General features: G+C 35.3%; 3 protein-coding genes across 6 annotated transcripts in view; 2 read left to right on the plus strand and 1 right to left on the minus strand.

The window, feature by feature from the left end:
• Window positions 1–4,344, plus strand: part of LOC113228583 (meiosis regulator and mRNA stability factor 1) — a 24,317-nt gene extending 19,973 nt beyond the window's left edge. The window contains exons 19-21 of the mRNA XM_026461937.1: window positions 41–198; window positions 1,231–1,330; window positions 1,807–4,344. Of these exons, the coding sequence (XP_026317722.1) occupies window positions 41–198; window positions 1,231–1,330; window positions 1,807–1,844 (296 nt within the window). The 3' untranslated portion in view covers window positions 1,845–4,344. The remainder of the gene's footprint in view (window positions 1–40; window positions 199–1,230; window positions 1,331–1,806) is intronic.
• A 534-nt stretch (window positions 4,345–4,878) lies between these two features.
• Window positions 4,879–8,533, minus strand: LOC113228585 (NADH dehydrogenase [ubiquinone] 1 beta subcomplex subunit 10). Its single transcript, XM_026461941.1, has 4 exons — window positions 8,380–8,533; window positions 8,173–8,308; window positions 5,385–5,524; window positions 4,879–5,071 (listed from the first exon to the last, which is right to left on the minus strand). The coding sequence occupies exons 1-4, from the start codon at window positions 8,492–8,494 to the stop codon at window positions 4,968–4,970; spliced, it is 495 nt and encodes a 164-aa protein (XP_026317726.1). The 5' UTR covers window positions 8,495–8,533; the 3' UTR covers window positions 4,879–4,967.
• Window positions 8,534–14,400: 5,867 nt separating this feature from the next.
• The window catches only part of LOC113228446, a 75,274-nt gene continuing 67,456 nt past the window's right edge, over window positions 14,401–22,218 (plus strand). Inside the window, exons 1-4 of one of the 4 annotated variants that reach the window (XM_026461749.1) lie at window positions 14,401–14,456; window positions 14,907–15,290; window positions 21,070–21,225; window positions 21,810–21,902. In XM_026461749.1, coding sequence (XP_026317534.1) covers window positions 15,120–15,290; window positions 21,070–21,225; window positions 21,810–21,902 — 420 coding nt within the window. In that variant the 5' untranslated portion in view covers window positions 14,401–14,456; window positions 14,907–15,119. Of the gene's footprint in view, window positions 14,457–14,675; window positions 15,291–21,069; window positions 21,226–21,809; window positions 21,903–22,218 lie in introns of those variants that run through there. The other 3 variants (XM_026461748.1, XM_026461750.1, XM_026461751.1) reach the window with 3 other exon arrangements.

The raw sequence follows: 22,218 nt of genomic DNA on the forward strand, positions 1-22,218 counted from the left end.
CTTATGAAATATGTACATCCAATAACTTTGTCTCCACCAGGTTTAGAAGGCACGGTGGAATTTTTGCGCGCGTACTGCTCAGTGTTCACGGAGGTGGAAGGCGGGTGGGGGCTATGCCCCGGCGTGACTGTCCCGCGTTGCCGCGAGCTGCGTCCGAACGAGGACTACTCCGTACATGACACTCCGCCTGGTCAAAAAGTTAGTAGGGCATCATTTTACATTCTTGATGTTGGATTTACAATCATTTACAATACAAACTTTCGACGCCACTACCACTTTTATATAAATCGACCCCTCCTACGTAAAGTATTTGCCAACGAAATTGCCAAGTTTAAACGGGAGCGTTTTAAAGTTCTGAATTCACTGAAAGAATGATCATCTAATAGATCATTATAGGACGTCTAACCGCATCGACTATGTAACCAGAAATAGAGACGAAATGTTTAATTTGTTTGAAAACTATTCTGCCTTATCATTACTGTGACAATTGCGCTCCGATTGGCTAGCCCGAGTTCGAAACAATAGACGTGTGCCTCAACGGTTTCACTTCAAATCGATCAGTTAACTTGAGCTTTGCTATAATGGACGAAAATTGCAAAATTACATATTTAATTACCAATGAAATGTGATTTCGTTTGTTTTGTAATTAGATGTTTTCCTGATTTTCCCACACCACCGAATAGAACAGCATGGCATTGTTAGTGATATTATCTTTATTTCAATAAATACAGAATATTTTTTGGGATATATGGGGACGTACACACAGGTCAGTAGTTGGCCTGTCTATATTTCAGTGCAAACGAGAGTTGATATTTATAAGAGCTGTATCGCTAATGTGTTACCAGGAATATATGGCCCATATTTCGTCCCTATTTCTAGTTATATACTCGATGTCTAATCGATATCTAGGATTTTATAATACTCTGTGTGAGTAACGAGCTTTGCCGAATAAAACTGAGAAATGCTAAAGTCACGTGTTATGCTCACTTCAGTGAATGCAGAACTTTAAAACGCTCCTCTGTAAACTTGGCAATTTCAACATACGATACTTTACGTGAGAGGGGTCGAAATATCCCTTATAAGTAATCCGTGATCATTATCATAAAGGTCAACTCGTACTGGGTGCCTGTGAGGGTAGCTATTTAATTGGTTCTTCGCGCGAGTGTTGATTTAGTGGATCATGTACTTTGATACGTAGTAAGTTTTAAAAGTTATAATTGTGTTGTGCAGGGATCCAGTGTGTTCGATTCGCCAAAGATGAGCCTGTGGTGCTCTCCACCGGCCAGCGCCCTGCCGGCGCCTACCGCCCTGCTACCACACGACAATAAACGTAAGATCACTTCTCTTATAAAATTAAATAACTAGCAAGTGTACCTACAAGGACCCTATACATTAGGATTATAGATGCTTAGGTTTTTGGCTGCTATGTGGTTATAGAACATTTCTAGAAGTTTCACATTTTTAACTACTTTTTACACGCTGCAATAACTAGGGTACTTCCAAGGTAAGAGTGAATAGATTGATGTTAAGACTAGACTAGACAAGGGCACACAATTGGCGAAACGTCGTCATTTACCATCAGGTACGATTGTCAAACGTAAGTAAGTGTTAATAATGTAAAGATTGCAGTGCTATTTATAAATAACCCGAGTAATAAAAAATTCCACTGTATATAAATAAATAAAATATATGTTAAACGGGCGTGTAGCTCTCCATCAGACGCGCGACTGGTTTGTCGCACAACTTGATTCTTATAAAAAAAACCATGATAACAACTTTCAATTCCAAAATATATTTCTTTAACAGGTCGTACTCGACTGGCAGCGGCGTTCGACTCGGTCTAATATTCCATACCCACCTAAACTACGAGTAAGAGAATACCATTCCTTTCGAAAGTAAAAATTGCATGTGTTCCGATATCACATGAAGCTGAGGATATTACCCAGGGTCGCAACGAATTTTATCAACTAGACTATTTTACAAAATGTCCTTTAAATGTGATGTCTATAACAATAATGTTTTAGATTGTCTATATTTTTGTGTGTTTATTTAGGTTTAAGAATTATGAGCGTTCATTAAAATGTTATAGAGAGCTCTGATTTTTCGCGATCTTGAAACATCATATTTATATTTTTACCCTCCATTTTTTTAATTTTTATCAACTTGACTACGTGATAATTCAGTTTAAACTGTGATATTTAGTTTATTTTCCTTTTTATGTTTTAGTCTTTCCTATTGCTATAAATTAGTGCCAGGTTGACATGTCTGGAGAGGTTGATAAGTGTATTTATGGTTGGTCTCGACTTGTCAGCGTGTTTTCTACATTGCGTCCATACTATACGTGTGTTTCATACACGTTTAGAATGGGCATAGTGCCGATGCGTGGCTGATAAATTGGGTGCAACCCTTAGTCAACTATTTCTTTTATTTTACCTTTTTGACATTTGTATATATTTTATCTTAGGTTTACTTTGAAGGACTGAAACATAAATTAGACATAATTTATTATATTTATGTGAATATACTGCGATTTGAACTGGAACTGTCTTGAGTCTAATGAATCAAAGTGTTGAATAAAAGCAGGTTCTATTTTAATACCATCCACTTACATACATTTTTTGGCATATTGTATGTTTTTGCCAAATTTATTAGCCGGGTACAGATTATTTGCAACGTATACACTACACTTTCCATCACGTGAGATGGAGGTCAAATGCGTACTTATATTTTATAAAACAAAAATATGCAATGCAATATTTCTCATACATTTTAATAAAATGCACGCGAACACACTGTGCGCTCTCTACGCGTGTTGTGATCCGTCGATTGTCGGCTTTTCGACAAACAAACATTTTGAGTGCGCGCAGTACCATCCTTATATAGTGATCGCGTTGCATTGAAGTTGCGTTGCAAATAATATGTACCGATTTTAGTCATTTTCTTAAAATGCATAAATTTTAAATACGGAGTGCCCGTTTCAAATCTAGACAATTACGCAAAACATTCGAAAGTTTCTTGATTTGTGTAAATGCAAATTCAGGAAGCAAAGATTATTGGTTTATTCATTTCTAGTGAACGCTTCAAATAAGGCTTTAGTTTCTTGGAATTACTACAATGTCACACATATCATTTTGCGATTTGAGGCTCAAACTCAAAACAATTAGTATATAAGTTTACGTAAACATTTTTACGGTGATGTATAGTACTTCTCGAGCTCCTGTAACATTTTCCGAACGCTAAACTAGAGTACAATAATCATATGTTGTTTTTTGTCAATAAATTTTATCCTTTGATATTGATCTCCATTAATTGTACTTGATTGTGCAGTAAACATTTGTTTTGCTTTTAAGATGTACGTATTCGCTGATGTTGTTGTAATTAATGTTGTCCTATTTAAAATATCAAGAGTTTTGAGGAAATTTAGACATGTATATCATTAAATTTTGTTTCTGTATCAGTGTGTTGATACAAGAAACAGTGCAATCAAACAATGTTAAGTCAATTATAAGATAAATGTTTTTGATATATTTTTAAGGTAAGTCTCACTGCTTTGATATAATATGCTTGTATCTTGAAAGTGCAATTACTTCATCTACCAAAACAGCTTAAACTTCACAATCCATTTTCAAAATTCGGCATAGATAATTAAAATAATTTGTTTTATGCCACGAAGCTGAATGTATGGCCAGTCCGATATATGTTCCAAAGGACTGTCAGATTCAACACACAAATTGTATTATTAGGTAAAATTATGGTCAGTTTTAGTTAAAAATGATAATTAAATTTAGAAATATTATGTAAATAGTGTTGGTAAGCTATCTTGCACAAAGGCATTCTGTGATATACTTGTGTACCAATGAATGCCATACATTTATTTTATAATTATACAAATCGCTGTACAAGTACACAAGTTTTAAGAAATCGTATGTGTATATATCTATGGTGTACATATTAGTATCAGAAGGAAATTGATGTACAGCAATAATATTATATTTTAAATGTAATTGTTCAGAAACATACTGTTAAGATTTGAAGAAGTCGTTTACTTGTGGGAGAATCCCATTTTGTAGAAAGTTTTCAAAAGCGCCTAACAGTTTGTGAATAGGATTACTATATAGTTACATGGAGTTACAGGTTGTGAGCTAGGTTCTTCAGTAGCGTAGCTGGCAAAGAGAGGTTTCTCAATTGCAAACATATACCTGTTGCATATCTCTCCTAGCTTGCCGCTGACAAAACTACTTAATATTACTGGCACTATTTACACTACTATTGTGGAATGTGATTGTTTAAGCTTCGAAATGTTTTTGAATATTCAGAATGAACACTTTTTACGAAGGCAGGCCCTTGCAAGTGTATTGTTTCAATGCAATTTCATTGATGGAATTATCTTTGTGTATTACCTACCTGCCACTCTGCATTTTCAATGAAATTTATTTCAAATAGCCAAGCATAAATTACTTGCTGAAGTACGAGTAGAATAACTAACAATGAGCAAATATGTTAGAAAGTACATACTGAAACAGTGTCCACTAAAGATTATAAAACTACACATTTTAAAATCCATTGAACTTCTTAAGACTGTAGCAACTACATTTAAGTAATTTTAAGCTAATGTTTTTACTTTTATGTGACCAATAAAGGAGTTTTTAAATTGTAACAGTAAGATAGTTTTGTAAGTATCTCAAGTACAGTAAGAGAAGATGTGAAATATTAGTATTATTATAAATCTACATCTTCATATTTCTGTGATCATTAATTTCTTGTTGTTCCAACTAGTAAATCAATGTATGGAAGTAGAATCTTGTCAGTATTGCATGAAAAATGAATGTAGTGTTGGAAAATAAATGTTATTTTTTGAACTAGTGTTTAATTACATCAAGTAAAATTTTACTAGTATGTATTTATTGCAATCACAAATAACATATAACTACTTATTGGAGAGGAGTTCAAGTTGATCTCTTAGTTCATTATGTCTGCTCCGACAGCTTGCCATTACGTCTTTCCCAAATCATGCGGTGCTTTTGTTTCATGTATGCTTTCTTCGCATCAGCATATGCGCCAAGATCACCATCTACAAAATTTTTCAAAATATTGTTAGGCATGACTGCTAGAAAGAAAGCTGTCATAAAGAGTAAAGTAAATCATGCAAATAATATCATTTTATGCATAAACTGTTTTTTAAATACTTTAAATATTACAGTTATTGACGAGCATGAAAGACAACATATCTGGGCAGTCGAGGTAACATGCATTAATATGTATGCATTACATGACAAAATTATGCAAATAAATAATAATAATATAGCAAAAGTACGGAAAAATAATGTCCACAACTGTTTTTTTAAAGAAATTATATTTCATTTAAATTTCTCTACAACACTCACATTTAATGAACCATGCTTCTTCGGCGTCCTTGTACCTGTCCCAAAGAGGCTTACAGACAGTAAGGTGATCAGGGTTCTCATACATCATACAGTCCTCATAACGTTGGCGCAAGATGTTAAGGATTTCACTGTCTACAGCTCTGAAATAGTTCATAATTATTGTACTAAATCATCACAGTCTTGACATATGGCGGTTTATGGTTAGTGATGTAAGAGACTAGACTTTTAAGGCCTTTTAAAAAACCTCGACTAATTTTTAACGTCTCACGTCTAGTCTAGTAGTCTTTTAACCCTCAAGTCTTGAGTCGTAAGACTAAAACTGAAGAATAATTCAAGTCGATGTCTTTTAACACTAGGAAGCTTAAAAGACTTATTTATAGGGCTAAAACGACCGGCGCCTTTTAGCCACGGGAGTCGCGGTCATGAGCCCTATGGCGTGATTTTATTTCTACCCACAAGATATTTATTTTACGATTGATGCATAACGTTAACGTAGCTTTGTCCACAGAAGTCAGTTAATTATAACTAATTCAAGAATTTGTTTTTTGGGAATTATTTGTTTCTTAATATAAAAATGAATAAGGGTCTAGCAATATCAAAGGTACACCCGCCGCATTGACTGTCTATATGGCGGATGTACCTCGGACAGGTACGTATTTATTTAATAACTATAAAAACTTGTTATTCCGAATTTGTACCTTAATAGTACTCTGAAGTAAAGGAAACTCCAGCTTGATCTGCTGGTTAGTTTCTAAGAAATAAGACAAAATATGTTGAGATTTCAGAGTGCCGTGTGCATCTTAACGAATCCTGACATAGTTGGTACAGGGTTAAGAGCACGCCAAGCTTGACACTTAAGACTTAAATCCAACTATTGGATTTACCAACTCTATGTCGCTTACGATAAGAACGGTCCAAAGTACAAAGGTTTGACGTGCTCTTGACTGTACCAAAAAAATGTACCAAAATTGTACTATTTAGTACTCATTCTTAAAAAATTTGTACCTCTATCATAACGAAGATAAAGCGAAATCAAAATTGTAAATATTTTCGTAATTTTTATAAAATAAAATTTCGCCATTTATTTGGGTAGGCAAAAGTTCCACCATACAGCCTCTTTATATGTCACTATCTTTACATGTTTTGATTGAAAAGGTTACAAGCGCGTGTCCTTATTATGCATAGTTTATTTCATATGTCATGAAGGGTTGATGCCATTTAATTGTATAGGACAGGGTAAGCATTTTTGGTACCAAATATGTCAGGATTTGTTAAGATGCACACAGCGGCGCTCTGAAATCTCAACAAAATTTGTTTATTTCTCAGAAACTAGCCAGCAGATTGAGCTCGAGTTTCCTTTACTTCAGAGTATTATTAAGATACAAATTTTTGGAATAAGAAGTTTTTATAGTTATTAAATAAATACTGGTAATCCGAGGTACATCCGCCATATTGACAGTCAATACGGCGGGTGTACCTTTGATATTGCTATAACGTCGTTCTGATGGAGGTACAAATTTTTTAAACAGAGGTACTAAATAGTACAAATTAGGTACATTTTTTTATATCAAATTTGTCAGGATCCGTTAAGGTACACCCGCCATTCTGACTCCCACGAATAAGGATACAAAGCCCAACAGTCCAAGTATTTTATCAAATTTTAGTGTCTGATACTGTTGTTTGACCATAATGATGAATGAAACATACTATGATACATTTTTATGTACATATTTGTTCTATGTATTACAGATAAATTGTATCTCATTACCGTGCACGGGTTTCTAAAGAAGTTTAAACAAAAGTACCAATACTCATAATAAGAAAAGTGGTTACAGACCGATTTTACACAAAATAAAAAAACAGCACGTTAGAACTGGATTTCCACAGACTTAAATATTGGTTGTATTTCATTATTTTAATTTACTTGCAGAAAAGGTATTGTGTGCAATCATACTACTACTACTACTCTTTTACTGCTATTAAGGCAAGGCTTTATTACTTTTTCAACAGAAATAGCTTACTTTGCAAAATACAATTATGTAATGTACAGACAGCAGCACTTCAAGCTACAGATTGATGGACTTTGTTATGTTGCACTGAAGGTGATATTCAAATAAAAGTATATAGCTTGATGTGCTGTTGACTTTACAAAGTAATTTAAACATTTATCTTTTTATATTAACTTCAAAAACTACAAAAAACTGAAAACTCTTTTGCAACTTTTTCTCAAAATGCTGTTTTTGATTTATTACAGTGTATTATTGATTTAACATGGTAGAAGTGCTATTGGGGGATCATCTAGTAGCATGCAAGAATATGTGCGCTAACATTGTTTTAGGTAATAAGTACTATTCTAATATTATTAATGAAACAGAAATATTGTGTAAGCATCCATTTGTTATTTCACTGCCTCCTTGGCGGAACGGTTACTATGCCGAACTGCCATGCAGAGGTCCCACGTTAGATTCCCAGCCTTGGAAAAATATTTGTTTGGCCTACATTTATTTCTCTCGTGAGTTTGGGTGTAATTTGTGGTTGTCTATGTGTGTGTCCATAGCACCCGCGACATAGGGTTTCCCTAGTGCAGGGCTATGTTGAGTGTGTGCGTTGTTATTATTATTATATTTACAACAGTTTTTTTTTCTCCTTATTGTGTCAATGTTTCCTTAATTTAACGACTATATTGATAATACAACCAATATTAATTAATTGACTTACTTACAACATGGTCAATTGGTCATCAAATCATGGTGGTATTTAACAGACAAAAAGGAAACAAGCAACTAACCTATCGCGTTTGAACTGTGCATTCGCCTCGAAATCGCAGACGACATCGTCTGTGTAGCACTGGTCGATGGTGGGAACTCGACGGAACTGCTGGTGGTACCACGGGTACTTCTTCTGGTTGGGAACAACTACGGATTCTGCAACCAAAAATCAGATCAGGATGGGCTATTTAGCTTACATAACAATACACAAACTGTAAAACACCTACCGCGGAACCAGGTAACGGGAGTGTCTATTGTGGCCGCAAGGGCATTGGCAAACGCCCTGAATAGATTGTTATCACTTGCAGCTGGTGGACATTCAGCATCGTCCTTGTGACCCATGGTTTTTAAAGTAAAAGTAAAAAATATGATCCACCAACTGCATGCGTTCTGTCATGAAATTTTTGACAGAAGACGTCAAATGTCTTTTGTGGCCCGTACCACACTATCAATACCTGTTTTTTTTTACACCAAGTGACGAACAAGTCGTGCGCCAGTGATTAACAATGATACAGTGACATGCATAAGTGCCACGGGCACTGGCACCACAAAGTACTTTTTGTGTAACTGGCACTGTACATCACGTCGCTTACATTATGGCTAATTTACTTTGATAGGTGTTTCCGGAAACTTCAACTGGCATGGCACGATACATCTACATTGGTCTAATGAATCATTTTTTCATTTCAGTAGTTTCCATATGAAGAATAAATTAAGCATAAAAAGGTCAATATTATGCGCTTATTCCCAGTTGTCACCATTGATTTTGTTCCCAGTGGCGACAAGTGAGAGTTTACATCTAATTTTCCATTTTATTTTAAATTTTAACTGTTGTTTTATATTTGTAGTGTCCAGAGTTTTTGAATTATTGTAAATGATGTAATTATTTCTGTGATTTTTAATTTTCATACGGTATTTGAAATACCTGATGTTTAAGACTGATTTTTTGAATAAGATCTATATTTATATCATTAAATTCGAATTTTATTTTATTCCCTTTCGATGGCGGCAATAAATAAACAGTAATTCGAATTGGAATTTCTTATTCCATTTGTTTTTTTTTTACCACCGGCAACTACTGCGACATTTTAAATTCCATTTGTCGCCAGTGGCAACAACAGATCTTTGTATCCTATTTCTCACCATCTTACACTACCACCACCACCAACACCACTGGCAACAACTGAGATTTTTTTATCCCGTTTGTCACCACCTGGCAACATATTTTTTTTAATTTTTATTTTTATTTTATTTATTTATATCAGGTAACAAAAATACCCATGTATACATACCTTATAGACTAACATACATAACAATATAAAAACAAAATACACCTATATTATATATACCTTACCTTATACCTTATGGGATTTTTTTCCCATTTGTCGCCCGTAGAAAACCACTGGCAACAACTGAGATTTTTTTTATCCCGTTTGTCACCACCTGGTAACACATGGGATTTTTTTCCCATTTGTCGCCACTGGAAATCACCACTGGATTTTTCCCACTTGTCGCCAGTGGGAATACAGCCAGTGGTGATAACTGGAAATAAGTGATATTACGTCATACGTTAGTTACTGATTAAACATTTTTTCATAATCTTTTCATATTCTGGATATTTTTCATGTGTTTAGATTTAGATATATTCCATAAAAAAATACAGCGTTGACCAAGCGTCATTTATTATTATTTTTTGAAACGAATATTTTTATTAAGACTAAACTCAAAGTTTCGTCTTAATTTCATTCTTGCGTAAATAACAAAAAAATTCTACATTAATGCCAAAAATGTGGTAATCGTATGATTTTGCTTCAGTGACCAAAGTGTAAGTACCAGTCCAGGTACAAGTCAAGAGCACATCAATCTTGACACTTAAGACTTAAATCCAACTCTATACCGCTTACGATAAGAACGGCCCAAAGTACAAAGTGTCAAGCTTGACGTGCTCTTGTCTGTACACACACTTCGGTTAACGACACAGGGGACATGGCAACGTGGCCTAAGTCAGGCTCTATTCTTGGCGCACTGGGTTATAATAAAAAAAAATTGTGCAGTGTATAGCTTTGACAGCGCTGGTATGTCGGATGCCCTGGCGTTAGTTAGAAACAACCATATAAATCGCAATCCAAAGATGACAGTAGGAGAGTGGGGTGCCCGGAGGTCAGGGCGGGGAACCTGTAGGCTAATCGCGTGCGGTGACACACACCTTTGTGGCATTGATATAGGTACTGCTATTCTGGCTAATTATTGTTCAAGTTTTTGATGGTTAACTCATAAGATAAGTACCTAATAGTCGTCAAATCGTCAACATTAAGCTGAAAAGATAGAAAGATTGTGAAGCCGCACTGTCTGTCGTCTTATGAGGCCGCTAGATTGTCTATCTAATGCTTATTTTTTCCATCCTCTTAGATCTATTGATAGTATGATAGTGGCATTTAGGAAAATACTTTTTTTGGCTTTGGATAATTTGTAATATTGAGTACTTGGAATACTTACGTTTCGGCTCAATCCTATAGGAAAGAAATGCAAGATGTGATCTTTGCACAGTATTTATTAACTTACAGACACAACGGTTTTTTATAGTTTCCATATTTTATAAGGGTAATTGTTTGATTTTGGGAGTGCAAAGCTTTCTAAATCAGACATGCATAGAAATAAAAATCATTATGGATTTCGGCAAAAAATTATGTCTGCGAACGGAAAATGTATACGGAAACAAAAGCAGTAGGTGAAAAAAGAAAAAAATATTGATTATAATACTTACACCGTTCTACAATACCTTTTTGACTGCCATGAGAATTTTAGTTCAGAATAATATGATCGGATGCATTTTTGTTTTATTCTTTACCTCTACAATTTTAACGTTTTTGTATGATGTTATTTATTGCTATGCCCTTACAGGGTATCATATAATAAGGGATCTATATGTTATTTAAGACTTGTAAATGGAGCAACAGATTGAATTGAATTGAATATATTATTCGTCTTCGAGAAAATAAGTCATAAATATTGTGAAACTCCTACAGGAACGGCATCGCGCCACGCATGTTACAGGATTTTATAGATAGCATTATCTTGTGACGTCAGTCAGCGAGGAACTTTCAACCATACATATAATAAGTGGCATAGAGTCATAGAGTTCTTAAAGTTAAGTCTGAGGTGAAAAATAGGTGTTGATTATACTCTCATAGTTTGGCAAGTAGGGCAAACACTATTATAATCTACGCATGTCGACGGGGCCCAGTAAGAGATTTTCACAAAACGTGTAAAAGGAATGATACTTACTTGTTCTGATTTTTTTGTTAGTAAGTATCTCAAACGATACTGATGCCGGCTCGTATTATGTGTTGAAAGGAACAAAGTTTAGAATTTTTGACGAATTGCATACTTTATAACGATGTTCTGACGACTACGAAAGCCAAACGGTTTGCATCGTGGACGTTCGATGAAGAGATCCCGGGTTCGATTTCTGGTAGGAACAATGTGTTACATATTCATAGTACAGGGAATTTCTTAGTTTGAGACCAGGTAATTGGTATGGTTGTTTGGCGCATATTTATGTTAATTTAATTATAATATTGTTTGTGCTTAGCGTTTATGAACTGCGGGAAAGCTCAGATCTCGAACGAATGTTCGAGATCTGGGCTGTACTGGAATCTCTCTATCTAGAGAGGTTCATAAATAAATCTTCCAAATATTTTGACTTGGTATAAATTTTATGTTTTGTCTCTTTTTACGCAGACGACACGCGTTGACAAGATTCAAGCGCACAGATTAACACATTTAATCCGCTTATGCGCAATCCCGCAAATACTGCGGGCTACCGCTCAGTTTACGTGCGGGATCAATTCCGCAAAACTGGTGCGGGATCCCGGTATTTCGAGATCCCATATCCCGGTATTGCATTCCCTAACCGTCCTTCGCACACATGTTTTTTTTATGAGACAGCATCCGTTTTCGCTTGGTAGTTCACATATTATATACTTCCACGTGGGTGCGATTCTTCTGTTATTTATAGTTCGATTAAGTTTTAGTGAGTATATATAGTCTTTCAAAATGTTGCCTATTTGAGCACTTAAAATTTAACAATATGGTGAATTCTAAATGGAGTTAAAAATTTCGAGCGTTCAAAATTGATATTTGGGGCTTTTCGAAGTGTGTATACATATAAATCGAAAATTAAAGTAAATGTCTTATTTTCGATCATATGCCGTTGAGGGTAGGGTTTTCGTAATAAATCGAGACTCTGCGAGGTGTTGAAAATCTCGGAAAAAAGGAGACTTTCGAGAATTTTCAAACGTAGATGTTCATACTTATTGGTAAGGTGTTTAAGCAGACAATGCGTTCCATCAGCACTTTACGCCTTATTGTTGTAATTTACATCAGTTGACAATCAGCCATCGCGCATTGTACTTATTAAAGTTATCAAATTGCATCATTATTAGCTATCAAACAAATAAACCTCCTTAACAGTAAACAAACTATAGTTTTAAAAGATTAATATAGAAACACCGTACACAAAACATGGAACTAAATCAAGTGTTAGCTCAAATAATACAATCATAATTTATTTATGAGTATTTTTTAGGGCACAAGAAATAAAGGACGTTAATGTAATTTCAGTACCTGATTTTATTAGTACCGTTATTCAATCTCCACCGGTTACACTAAGCTCCTGTCTATATCCTCTATAGCTATCTCCATGTAACAAGAATAATAAAATGACTGCAGGTTTACAAGATTTTTTAATACTGTTTAATTAAGTGACTTAAGTCTCAAAAGTCTAAAAAACAAAGGTCTGCAACAAGCACAGAAAAGAGTCGTTCCATGGCTAAGTTGGCATAGCGTCTAGCACAGTATGCTAGAAGACGCTGGTTTTTTAAAATCTTTTATTTAACTAGAGCTTTTATCGCTTAGCGATAACGCCAGCTTAAGACGCTGATTCAAATCCGGCCGGATCGAAGGCATTTTTTTTCTAAGTATTTTGCTTAAGTAATTTTTGGTTTTGAAATGTCTTTATTAACAAAAAAGTTACACGTAAATGTCTTACAATTAATATTTGATCTTATATCTAGTGTTATTTTTAGACTAGTAACGTCTTTATACAACATATTTCATAAAAATATGGTAACAAATTACACTGGATGCTTTAGGCTCAAGTTAATTAACAATGATTATTACACTTTGTAATGTGAATAATGAAATGTAAAATGATAGGTTTAATAAATTTATATGTATATAAGAAAACTAAAAAATATAATGCATCTACAAAACATAATACGAAGGTATTGCTAAATAAACATCAACAAATGGTTAAGAATTTGTTCGATGTCTACTATTCTGTCTGCTATTAGAACAGGTTGAACGATTTTTTTTAAGTGCTTACATACTTATTTGGAGTGTCAAAATATTGAGTACTTAAAATTTTTATTTCGTCGTAGTAGAGTTAAATCGTGATAACACCGTAGGTCGGGCTTCAGCTAAGGCCATCATGATCTATAGACATAAAAAGAGTTAAGTATAAATTATAATAGTATGGTAATAAATATAATGTGTATATGTGCCAGACAATTCCAACTGCCTGGTCCAGTACGTACCAGATAAGTACCAGAATTCAATCTGCGGCACTTCCCAAAATGTCCAAACCAGAATCTATTTAGAAAAGTTTTTTCCCAAATTGCTCCTACCGGGAATCGAACCAGGGATCTCCGCATCCAGCGCCCACAATGTAAATCGTTAGGTCACAGAGGTCTCTCCCTAGGCTCAGGGGTATCCATAAAGATTTCCCCCGTCAAAAAAAAAAAAAAAAGGTCACAGAAGTCGAACAATTTCAGAAATGAGCTTTTCTAAGTTGGTTCTGGTGTGGGTATTCTGGGTAGTGCCCCATAGTGAATTCCGTAGCTTTGTTCCTCAATATAAAGGAATTTTTTTAGTTTCAGAGAAGGTAATTTGGTGTTGTTGTTTATGTTTTTTGGCCCTTTTTTATTGTTTGTGGTTTATCGCGGTTAGCGTTACATCCACTTGTGAGCCTTATGCAATAGCAAATACTTTTTTCTCTTTTTTTGTTGTTCTTTTGCTTAAATAATGTTTAATAGTATTTATGTGAGCCATAGACCCATTTGACATTTGCCTTTTTTGATTGATGATGTTTTGATCGTCTACTTTATATAAATTTATAGTTTCTTTTTATTCATGTAATTTTATTTTGATTCACAATTTTGAATGTTATAGTATAAATTATCTCGTTTGTTCCATTTTGCTACAATAAATGTTCCACTAATTTTGGGTATTAACTAATTTGGAGGTACGTGGACGTGGTTAGTAAGTGTAATATTAATTTGGTAAGAACAAAGGTGCTAAAGCACTAACGAATTGGTTTCTTGTAGTGCTGTGTCGGTTTCCTCCACATAGATGTTTGGAGTAGGTATATTGAATCAAAATGAGGTTCGCGGGCAAACATAATGTTTATTGGAGAAAAGCTTCTGTGATGTCAAGTCATCGAACGTGGGCGGCCGACCGCGCATGCGGCTCGGCGTGCGTCCCCCATGGGGTTGCAATCGTTAGCAATTTCCGTACTAAATAGTCAAATATTGGTTTAATTTATCAATTTTAAAATGTGATCTGTAAGTGCTTAGAAACAAAATAAACCGGAATGTATTTCTTAACTCAAGTGTTGTTACGATTATGAACCAAAGACAGGCATAATAAAGTTTTGAGCCGGAGAGAAATAAAAGTGGATTCGTTTCGATAGCAGGAAGCTTGTTAGAGGGTGGAACCCCGAGACAGGGGCGGGCGGCGCTATATGATAGTGCGAGTGTGCGGCAGTGTGGGTGCGGACGCGGCGCGGGGCGCTCGTAGTTATGGCGGACCGGCCTGGTGACTGCTAAAGTGGCAATCGTGCGTCGTGTAGCGCGCGCGCTCTCGACACTGCCTGTTCAGCCCGAGCCCATGCGAAATCACCGCCTGCATGATGAGAGGGCGCTCGCGCTCCTCGATATCCCGCTCCAAGGAACGCGCCAATATGAGTTTCTTCATCTTCATCATGTTCTTCGCCGTCTTCGGTGTGATAATGGTTACAGAATTCCTGCTATTGGAGAAACATAATGGACCCGCGCGATCCCGCTACGAAGAGTTGCAGGTTAGCATCTTCTAAATAATGATGTGTTTACATACTAGATGCTTTCTTTGTGTCATCGATGTAATCTTTGGCGAACCTGTTTAAGGAATTGTAAACAAACAAAAATTGACTTTCATGAATTTTTTTTATTTGACAACAGTAAATGTTGATGCATTGTCGTCAAAATTCTGTCGTAGATACATCTCCGAAGTGAAATGTACTCCATCTGAGAAGGTCGGCGTTGGTCGATGTTGGTATTAAGTGGAATATCAAGGATAGATAAAACCGTTTTTATTGAGTAAAAGAATTCTATCAAAGTTGAAATATCACCATAACTTGTGAAATATAGTAATTTAAGAATTTCGTGCTTAAATGTTTATCACTGATTACAAGTTTTTAATTATGTAAATAATTAGTGATAATCAATTTGTGAAATATAACTAGGCGCGCCAATAAGTAACATAGACCATAAAGAATTAAACTAATCGTTTGTAAAGTTTAGTACCTGGCGACCGCTCGTGAAAACAATGAATGAGAAAGGAGAAAGTAAAATAAATATCCTAGTATGAGAGCTTCATGTATTCTATCTGAAAGACAGCTGTGATGATATATATTGCCAACATCTAGTAAAGAACATCTAGTTTGCTATCATTACACAGCATCCACTGGTTGAAACTTCTGTCGAGAAACGGAGGTTTTAGTAATGCTTTATCTGGATCCGTAATTGTAATTCTATATACGACGACAAGCTGTTATCCGTGTCTTCGAATCGCATTCGTAATGTCTTTATTTTCTGAATTGAAATCGCCAATAAACATTTCAAACTCATTAGTAAGGTAGAGATGCTTTTAAATAACGAGTAAATAAACTGGAGGGATTGCTCTACAATCAAATTAGGTATGTGTACTAAAGTAGTCCGAAAATTTTAAATACAAATTTATAAATACGTAAATACTCGTAAATAACAATGGTCTCGGCAGTTTCGCTGCTCTGGTTAGAGTTTATACTATTTATCATATTGTAGGGAAAAGAATCGTGTTTCTCATACAATCGTGTTACGATTTGACACAGTAGGGATTGTCAACTTCAAAAGTATCTCTATATAATATGTATACGCATTGCTCTCTCTCATCAATAGTTATGCGAAAAAGACCTATAAATTAAAACTTGCCAGTCGTTATGTATAATAATGCAAATTCCATTATTATTTTTTACTTTAAATGGAATTGCTCTTGACCACTACCTAGCTCTGGAGCAATGATAGACTCTACGATGGAACGAGCTCGCCGAGAAGATGCCTATTCAGTCACACCTTAAAGATACTCTGGTTGTAGTTCGGATACACTGTCGCAGGCACTGAATTCCATTCTTGGGCAGTGCGCATAATAAAAGATGATGAAAAGTGCTTAGTACGCCTGAAGGGAATATAGACCAAGTAATGATGATATCCAGCCATACATTTGAATGGCTGGATGAGCTGTCGGACCTCATGGGCATTCTCATCGAAATATATTCTAGAAAGAAAACCACAGACAGGCAATTTTTGAAATTATTAATTTTTTTATCACTAATTTAATCTATTGTGGCAACTTGTAAGATTATTTGTTCCAGATGTCCCTAAAATAGTCCTAAGGGTCGTATTCTAGAACTCTACTCAATGCTCAAGTCAGGATTTGAGTATGGTTTAAAACACTCGAAATCATACTCAAGTCCCTGCCATTAGGGACATATTTCCAGTGCTTGTGTTGCCAGTGCAATCCTGACTTGAGCATTGAGTAGAGTTCTAGAATACGACCCTCAGAGTGCGACGTCGTGAACTATTCGCAGTACCTTCGGCGCGTACAGTATTGCGTAGGAAGTCGACGCTGCTCTGTGCCCTCGCATTACTCATTAAACTCTTGGCATCGCCACCGGAGTGTGATCTACTTGCGTGGCGATGGGCGGCTGTGTGTTGTGAATGCTTGAGATTCTGGAAAGTGATGGATTATAGGGCATCGACTATTAGGACTATTACAATGTATTTTTTTCTCTCTCTCGTTGTAATTTCTGAATTAACTTAGTTTCACGGGGCATTAGTTTCGTATTTGTAATACCGTGTAAATGCATTTATAATAAACAAATAAATAAATAAATAAATAATGTGCCCTAAACAGTACGAGATCAGATTGGAAGATTATGACCTAGATCTTTCTGTGTATTGGAGGCCTGTGTAGTGCAGTAGGCATATTCTGGGTTGATACGATGTGTCTGGATGGCTGTGCGTGTGTGTGATTGTGTAATAACAACTCAAATGGTTAGAATCATCACATTAGTTAATGATTGTGATACATTACCTTTATTTATCTGTAGTCGATCGATAACTACATATTCCTGTTCTACTGCCATAAAAATATCGCTAATGGATCGATCCTACAAAACGATATAAAAAGCATTCCCGATTTCCGGCCTTTCATCCGCTCTGTAAAGAGACGGAAATAACCATACAAATTGAGTTTTGTTCTTGAATGAAACGTTATATATTGCGTGTATATCAAATCAACGTAATCATGTATTTATCACATATTTTACAAGACGCCTACAGATGCTTGGTTTATATTATCCTGTCTATTAGGTACAGCCAATCGACTGTATTTGTATGTGGTATGAAAATAAACAAGATTAAAACTACCCATATAATAGTGATTGTAGTATTTTAGTAGGCATAATCAATTTATTTCGAATTGTTATACAAGGTAAATACGTTAACCGTCGATTAGGACATAAATTCCGTTTACCGAAAGATAGACGTGCTTAAGGCGTCAGGGTCAGCCATTTGAACCGTATCTGTAAATGTGCGCGGTTATGTGTTGGTTGTGCGTATGCAATACGTGTAGTGAGTCTGTAAATACTGTTAGATACACCATGAATAGGGGTTACAATAAAATGTAACGAGCTCATGGAACCCTGGTACTTATTACTTTTTATTGCAAAAATGTTGCGAATAACGTGTACATAAATATTCACTCACGTACAGGGTCAAGGGCATTATTAACACGGCGTAAATCGTGTTTCCATTACAGGGTTCATACCTCTATGCAGACTGCAATACGTTTCAATTTATTGGATCAACAAATATTTCAGTCCAGACGACTTCCAGTGAAGATATGCTGGGAGAGAATTGAGATTTTTCCATATAAGTTTTAATTCTCGTCTCGCCTCGCTTAGTTTCGTCTCGCCGGTTGAAAAGCACCTTTACGATGACTACGGTACTAAGTCCTAAATGTCAAGCTTAAGCTCTCGATGTACAATTTCGTGTATAGTGAGACATTTATCACCTGCCTGTTGCACTACCTACGTATTAAAATTGTACGTCAATACCTACGTGTATTATTACGTCATAACTGTTTTGTTTTAATATCGATCTAGTTGCAACTAGAAGTTGATTCAAAATAGGTTGTCGTAAATAGGTAGCATTTCGATTTCGGGGAATGTCCAGCGTTTCATGAGAATGGATAAGCTATGATAGTTGACATGTATGCGTATGATTGAACTAACAATTCGTAATTAACGATTAAGTGTAAGGTCTGCAAAAGACTCGTGACACAGATGTAATATAAAATTTAAGTAAATTTACAATTGTGTACACTTTTTATTAACACAATTGTTATTTCAAATTTTTCACTTTCGATTACACCATTTTTTTAAAATCTTTGTTTAGGGATGGTTTTATTCTTGATTAGAAAATGTCACCCCATAATGATAAATGCTCCTTAAACATCATCTACGGTCTTTGCTTAATTCCCACGTCAAGTAATCTATATAACAATTTTGTTGCCTTTGATCTTGGGGAAGATAAGAAAATGTTACACACACCCAAATCTGGCAAATTACAATCCAAGCTGTAAGAAACATTCTCTCTTTCGGCTCCATTTCGTACACACTCCGTCAAGATATTGTATACATCCTGCACTATGTCACATTCAGTGCAGTTGGGGTATTGGACCTTTCTCATTAAGTATGAGAAGCTGTTTAGTGGCATGTGTCCGGATCGGACCCGAAATACTGCGATTAAATTTGCTCTGCGCATATCGGCTCCGTCATACCATGGGGTCCGAAAGAGGCAAGGCTACAACGTTTTATACCAAATACCTTTACTACGCGACTTTGCATCAAAATACTCTTTCCAGATGTGGCTACACTGTTCTTTTGATATGGTAAACAGCTCAAATTATCTGCCTCTCTATTACGCCATATCTGGAATTGACTAATGGATGGAAGGCAAGCGGCGAAGCTAAATAATTGCAAATAAAAGTAACTTATAATTATGCATACAAAGACCGATAATTATTAACAAAAATTCCTTCGACCTGGTTGAATCCGAATCAGCGCCTTCAGCATACCGTACGCTCCCAATTGAGCCACGGAACGAACCAGCAGACCTTCAGCATTTTTGTAAGTGCTCGTTGCGGATTGTTTTTGGTTTTATACATTCTTAGATTTCTTACAGATGGCGCTACGTCATAAAAGTCGTTAAAAACCAAAAACGAAGATCTGCATTAAGCACATAAAAAAAACACAAGGTTTGCTGATTCCTTCCGTAGCTCAGTTGGGAGTGCGTCACGTATGGTATGGCAAAGGCGCTGGTTCAAATCCAGCCGGATCGAAGGAATTGTTTTTCAGTGTTCGGTCTTTGTATTAATAATTGGAATAAACTAGTTGAGTAATTTCACAAATAATAATTGAAAATCGCGGTAGTAAAACATCGTGATATTCAATAAAGTTATTATTAAAAAAGTAAGTTAGTAATATAGAAATTGCTTGTGCAATATACAGCAAACAACCCGCAGTAGAATTTATCTTGCTCAAGCAGCTGATGAAAATTCCAAGCAAGAAAACACAGCCTGTTCGCTATCTGGCGGCTGCGGCTTGAGCGCTCTCCATTAATTTTATTGGGGACGGAAAACGTCGTGGCGCGCTCGTAAACTTTAAGATGCAGTCAATTTTACAAGATGCCTAACTTGTACAGGAATAATTTCACTGTCTTGAATAATTTCATTGCTATGATTACATTTCGCTTTCTTAAACTTTCTGTACTGCTGCTAGACTCATGTGCTTTGGTTTTTTAATTATTCATTAAGAAAATAAATAAGTATTTTAATTATGAATATATATAAAGATCGAACACAGAAAAAATGACTTCGATTCGAGCCACAATGTTTTTCATAGACTTCTCGTAAATTGAAAACTAAATACAAAGATCCGACAATAAGCACATAGAAAAATTCGTTAGGTCCGCTGGTTCGTTCCGTGACTTAGTTGGCATAACGTCTGCCACGGTTTGCTAGGAAACGTCGGTTGGAATCCGGTCGAATTGAAGGATTTTTTTTTAACTGTTCGATTTTTGTATTAATAATTATAACAAAGTCATTTCACAACAAAATTGAAAGTCAATTCAATAAAAATTTAAGTATTTTAATATTATTATCATAAATTTGCTTCAAGCCAAGTAATACCTCGATAACATAATGAAAGTAATTCGTAGATATGTCACTATACTTTAAAGAGGTTTTTGACAAAACGGAATACAAGTTTTCGTTTCCCAATGACATGCTAATTTATAGAGTAAGCAAGGTAACGCTATTTCACGTGTTACGTGGTATAAGAAACAATATAGGTACACGTGTTGGGTAAAGGTAAAGAAGGAATACTTAGCGCGACTATAGAGATAATAATTATAGTCTAGATATAGTTACAAACACAATCTTGGACATTTGTTTATGTTTTAAAATACGTCTAATTACGTAAATATGTTTTATTACAGGGGTCGATGAGACAAAATCGTGTACTTCCAAGTGATTTAAAAAAGTATTTTTTGAATGATTTACGAACTACTTTTATACCGGCATCAAGTTTGAGTGCGCTAAAACAGACAATTACAAATAATGTACTAACTCCTTTTATATCTACGTCAAATTACGTAAGTACTTTTTTTTAGAGTGTTCGAATAGATAAAATCCCGTAGGTACGTCTAAGTGCCTCAAAAAAGTATTTTTCAAATAGTGTACGAATTTCTTTATATTGGTGTCATATTACGTAAATACGTTTTCTAACAGTGATCGATAAGACGAGATCCTGTACGACGTAGCGCGTTAAAACATCCAATTTCAAATAATGTACTGACTCCTTTTATATCGACGTCATATTATGTACATACGTTTTCGTACAGTGTTCGACAACACGTGATCCTGTACGTCTTAAGTATATCATAAAAAGTATTTTTGAAATAGTGTACGAACTTCTCTTATATTAGCGTCATATTATGTAAATACGGTTTTTACAGTGGTCGATAAGACGAGATCCTGTACGACTAAGCGCATGAAAACATACAATTTCAAATAATGTAGTAACTCCTTTTTTGTCGACGTCAAATTATGTACGTACGTTTTCTTAGAGTGTTCGAATAAATAAAATTATGTACGTCTAAGTGCCTTAAAAAGTATTTTTGAAATAGTGTACGAACACTCTTATATTGGCGTCATATTCTGTAAATATGTTTTGCAGTGGTCGATAAGACGAGATTCTGTACGACTAAGCACATTAAAATACACAATTTCAAATAATGTACTAACTCCTTTCATGTCGTCGTCAAATTATGTAAGTACGTTTTCTTAGCGTGTTCGAAGAGATAAAATCCTGTACGTCTTTTTTTTTTCCAAATAGTATACGATCTTCTCTTATATCGGCGTCATATTATGTACATACGTTTTCGTACAGTGTTCGATAAGACGAGATCATGTATGACTAAGCGCATTAAAACAGACAATTTCAAATAATGTACTTATTCCTTTTATATCGACGTTAAATTATGGAACTACGTTTTCCTAGAGTGTTCGAAGAGATAAAATCCTGTACGTCTAAGTGCCTCAAAAAAAGTATTTTTCAAATAGTGTACGAGCTTCTGTTATATCGG

Source organism: Hyposmocoma kahamanoa, unplaced genomic scaffold (assembly GCF_003589595.1).
Source record: "Hyposmocoma kahamanoa isolate Upper Pololo Valley unplaced genomic scaffold, ASM358959v1 232, whole genome shotgun sequence".
Lineage (NCBI taxonomy): Eukaryota > Metazoa > Arthropoda > Insecta > Lepidoptera > Cosmopterigidae > Hyposmocoma > Hyposmocoma kahamanoa.

Excerpts from the sequence above, each read along its gene's own strand:
- LOC113228585 (XM_026461941.1), bottom strand. The coding sequence starts at position 8,494 with ATGGGTCACAAGGACGATGCTGAATGTCCACCAGCTGCAAGTGATAAC. Across the intron at positions 5,525-8,172 it reads GCACAGTTCAAACGCGATAG|AGCTGTAGACAGTGAAATCC; the intron begins GTTAGTTGCTTG and ends GAACTATTTCAG. Across the intron at positions 5,072-5,384 it reads AGAAGCATGGTTCATTAAAT|ATGGTGATCTTGGCGCATAT; the intron begins GTGAGTGTTGTA and ends AAAATTTTGTAG.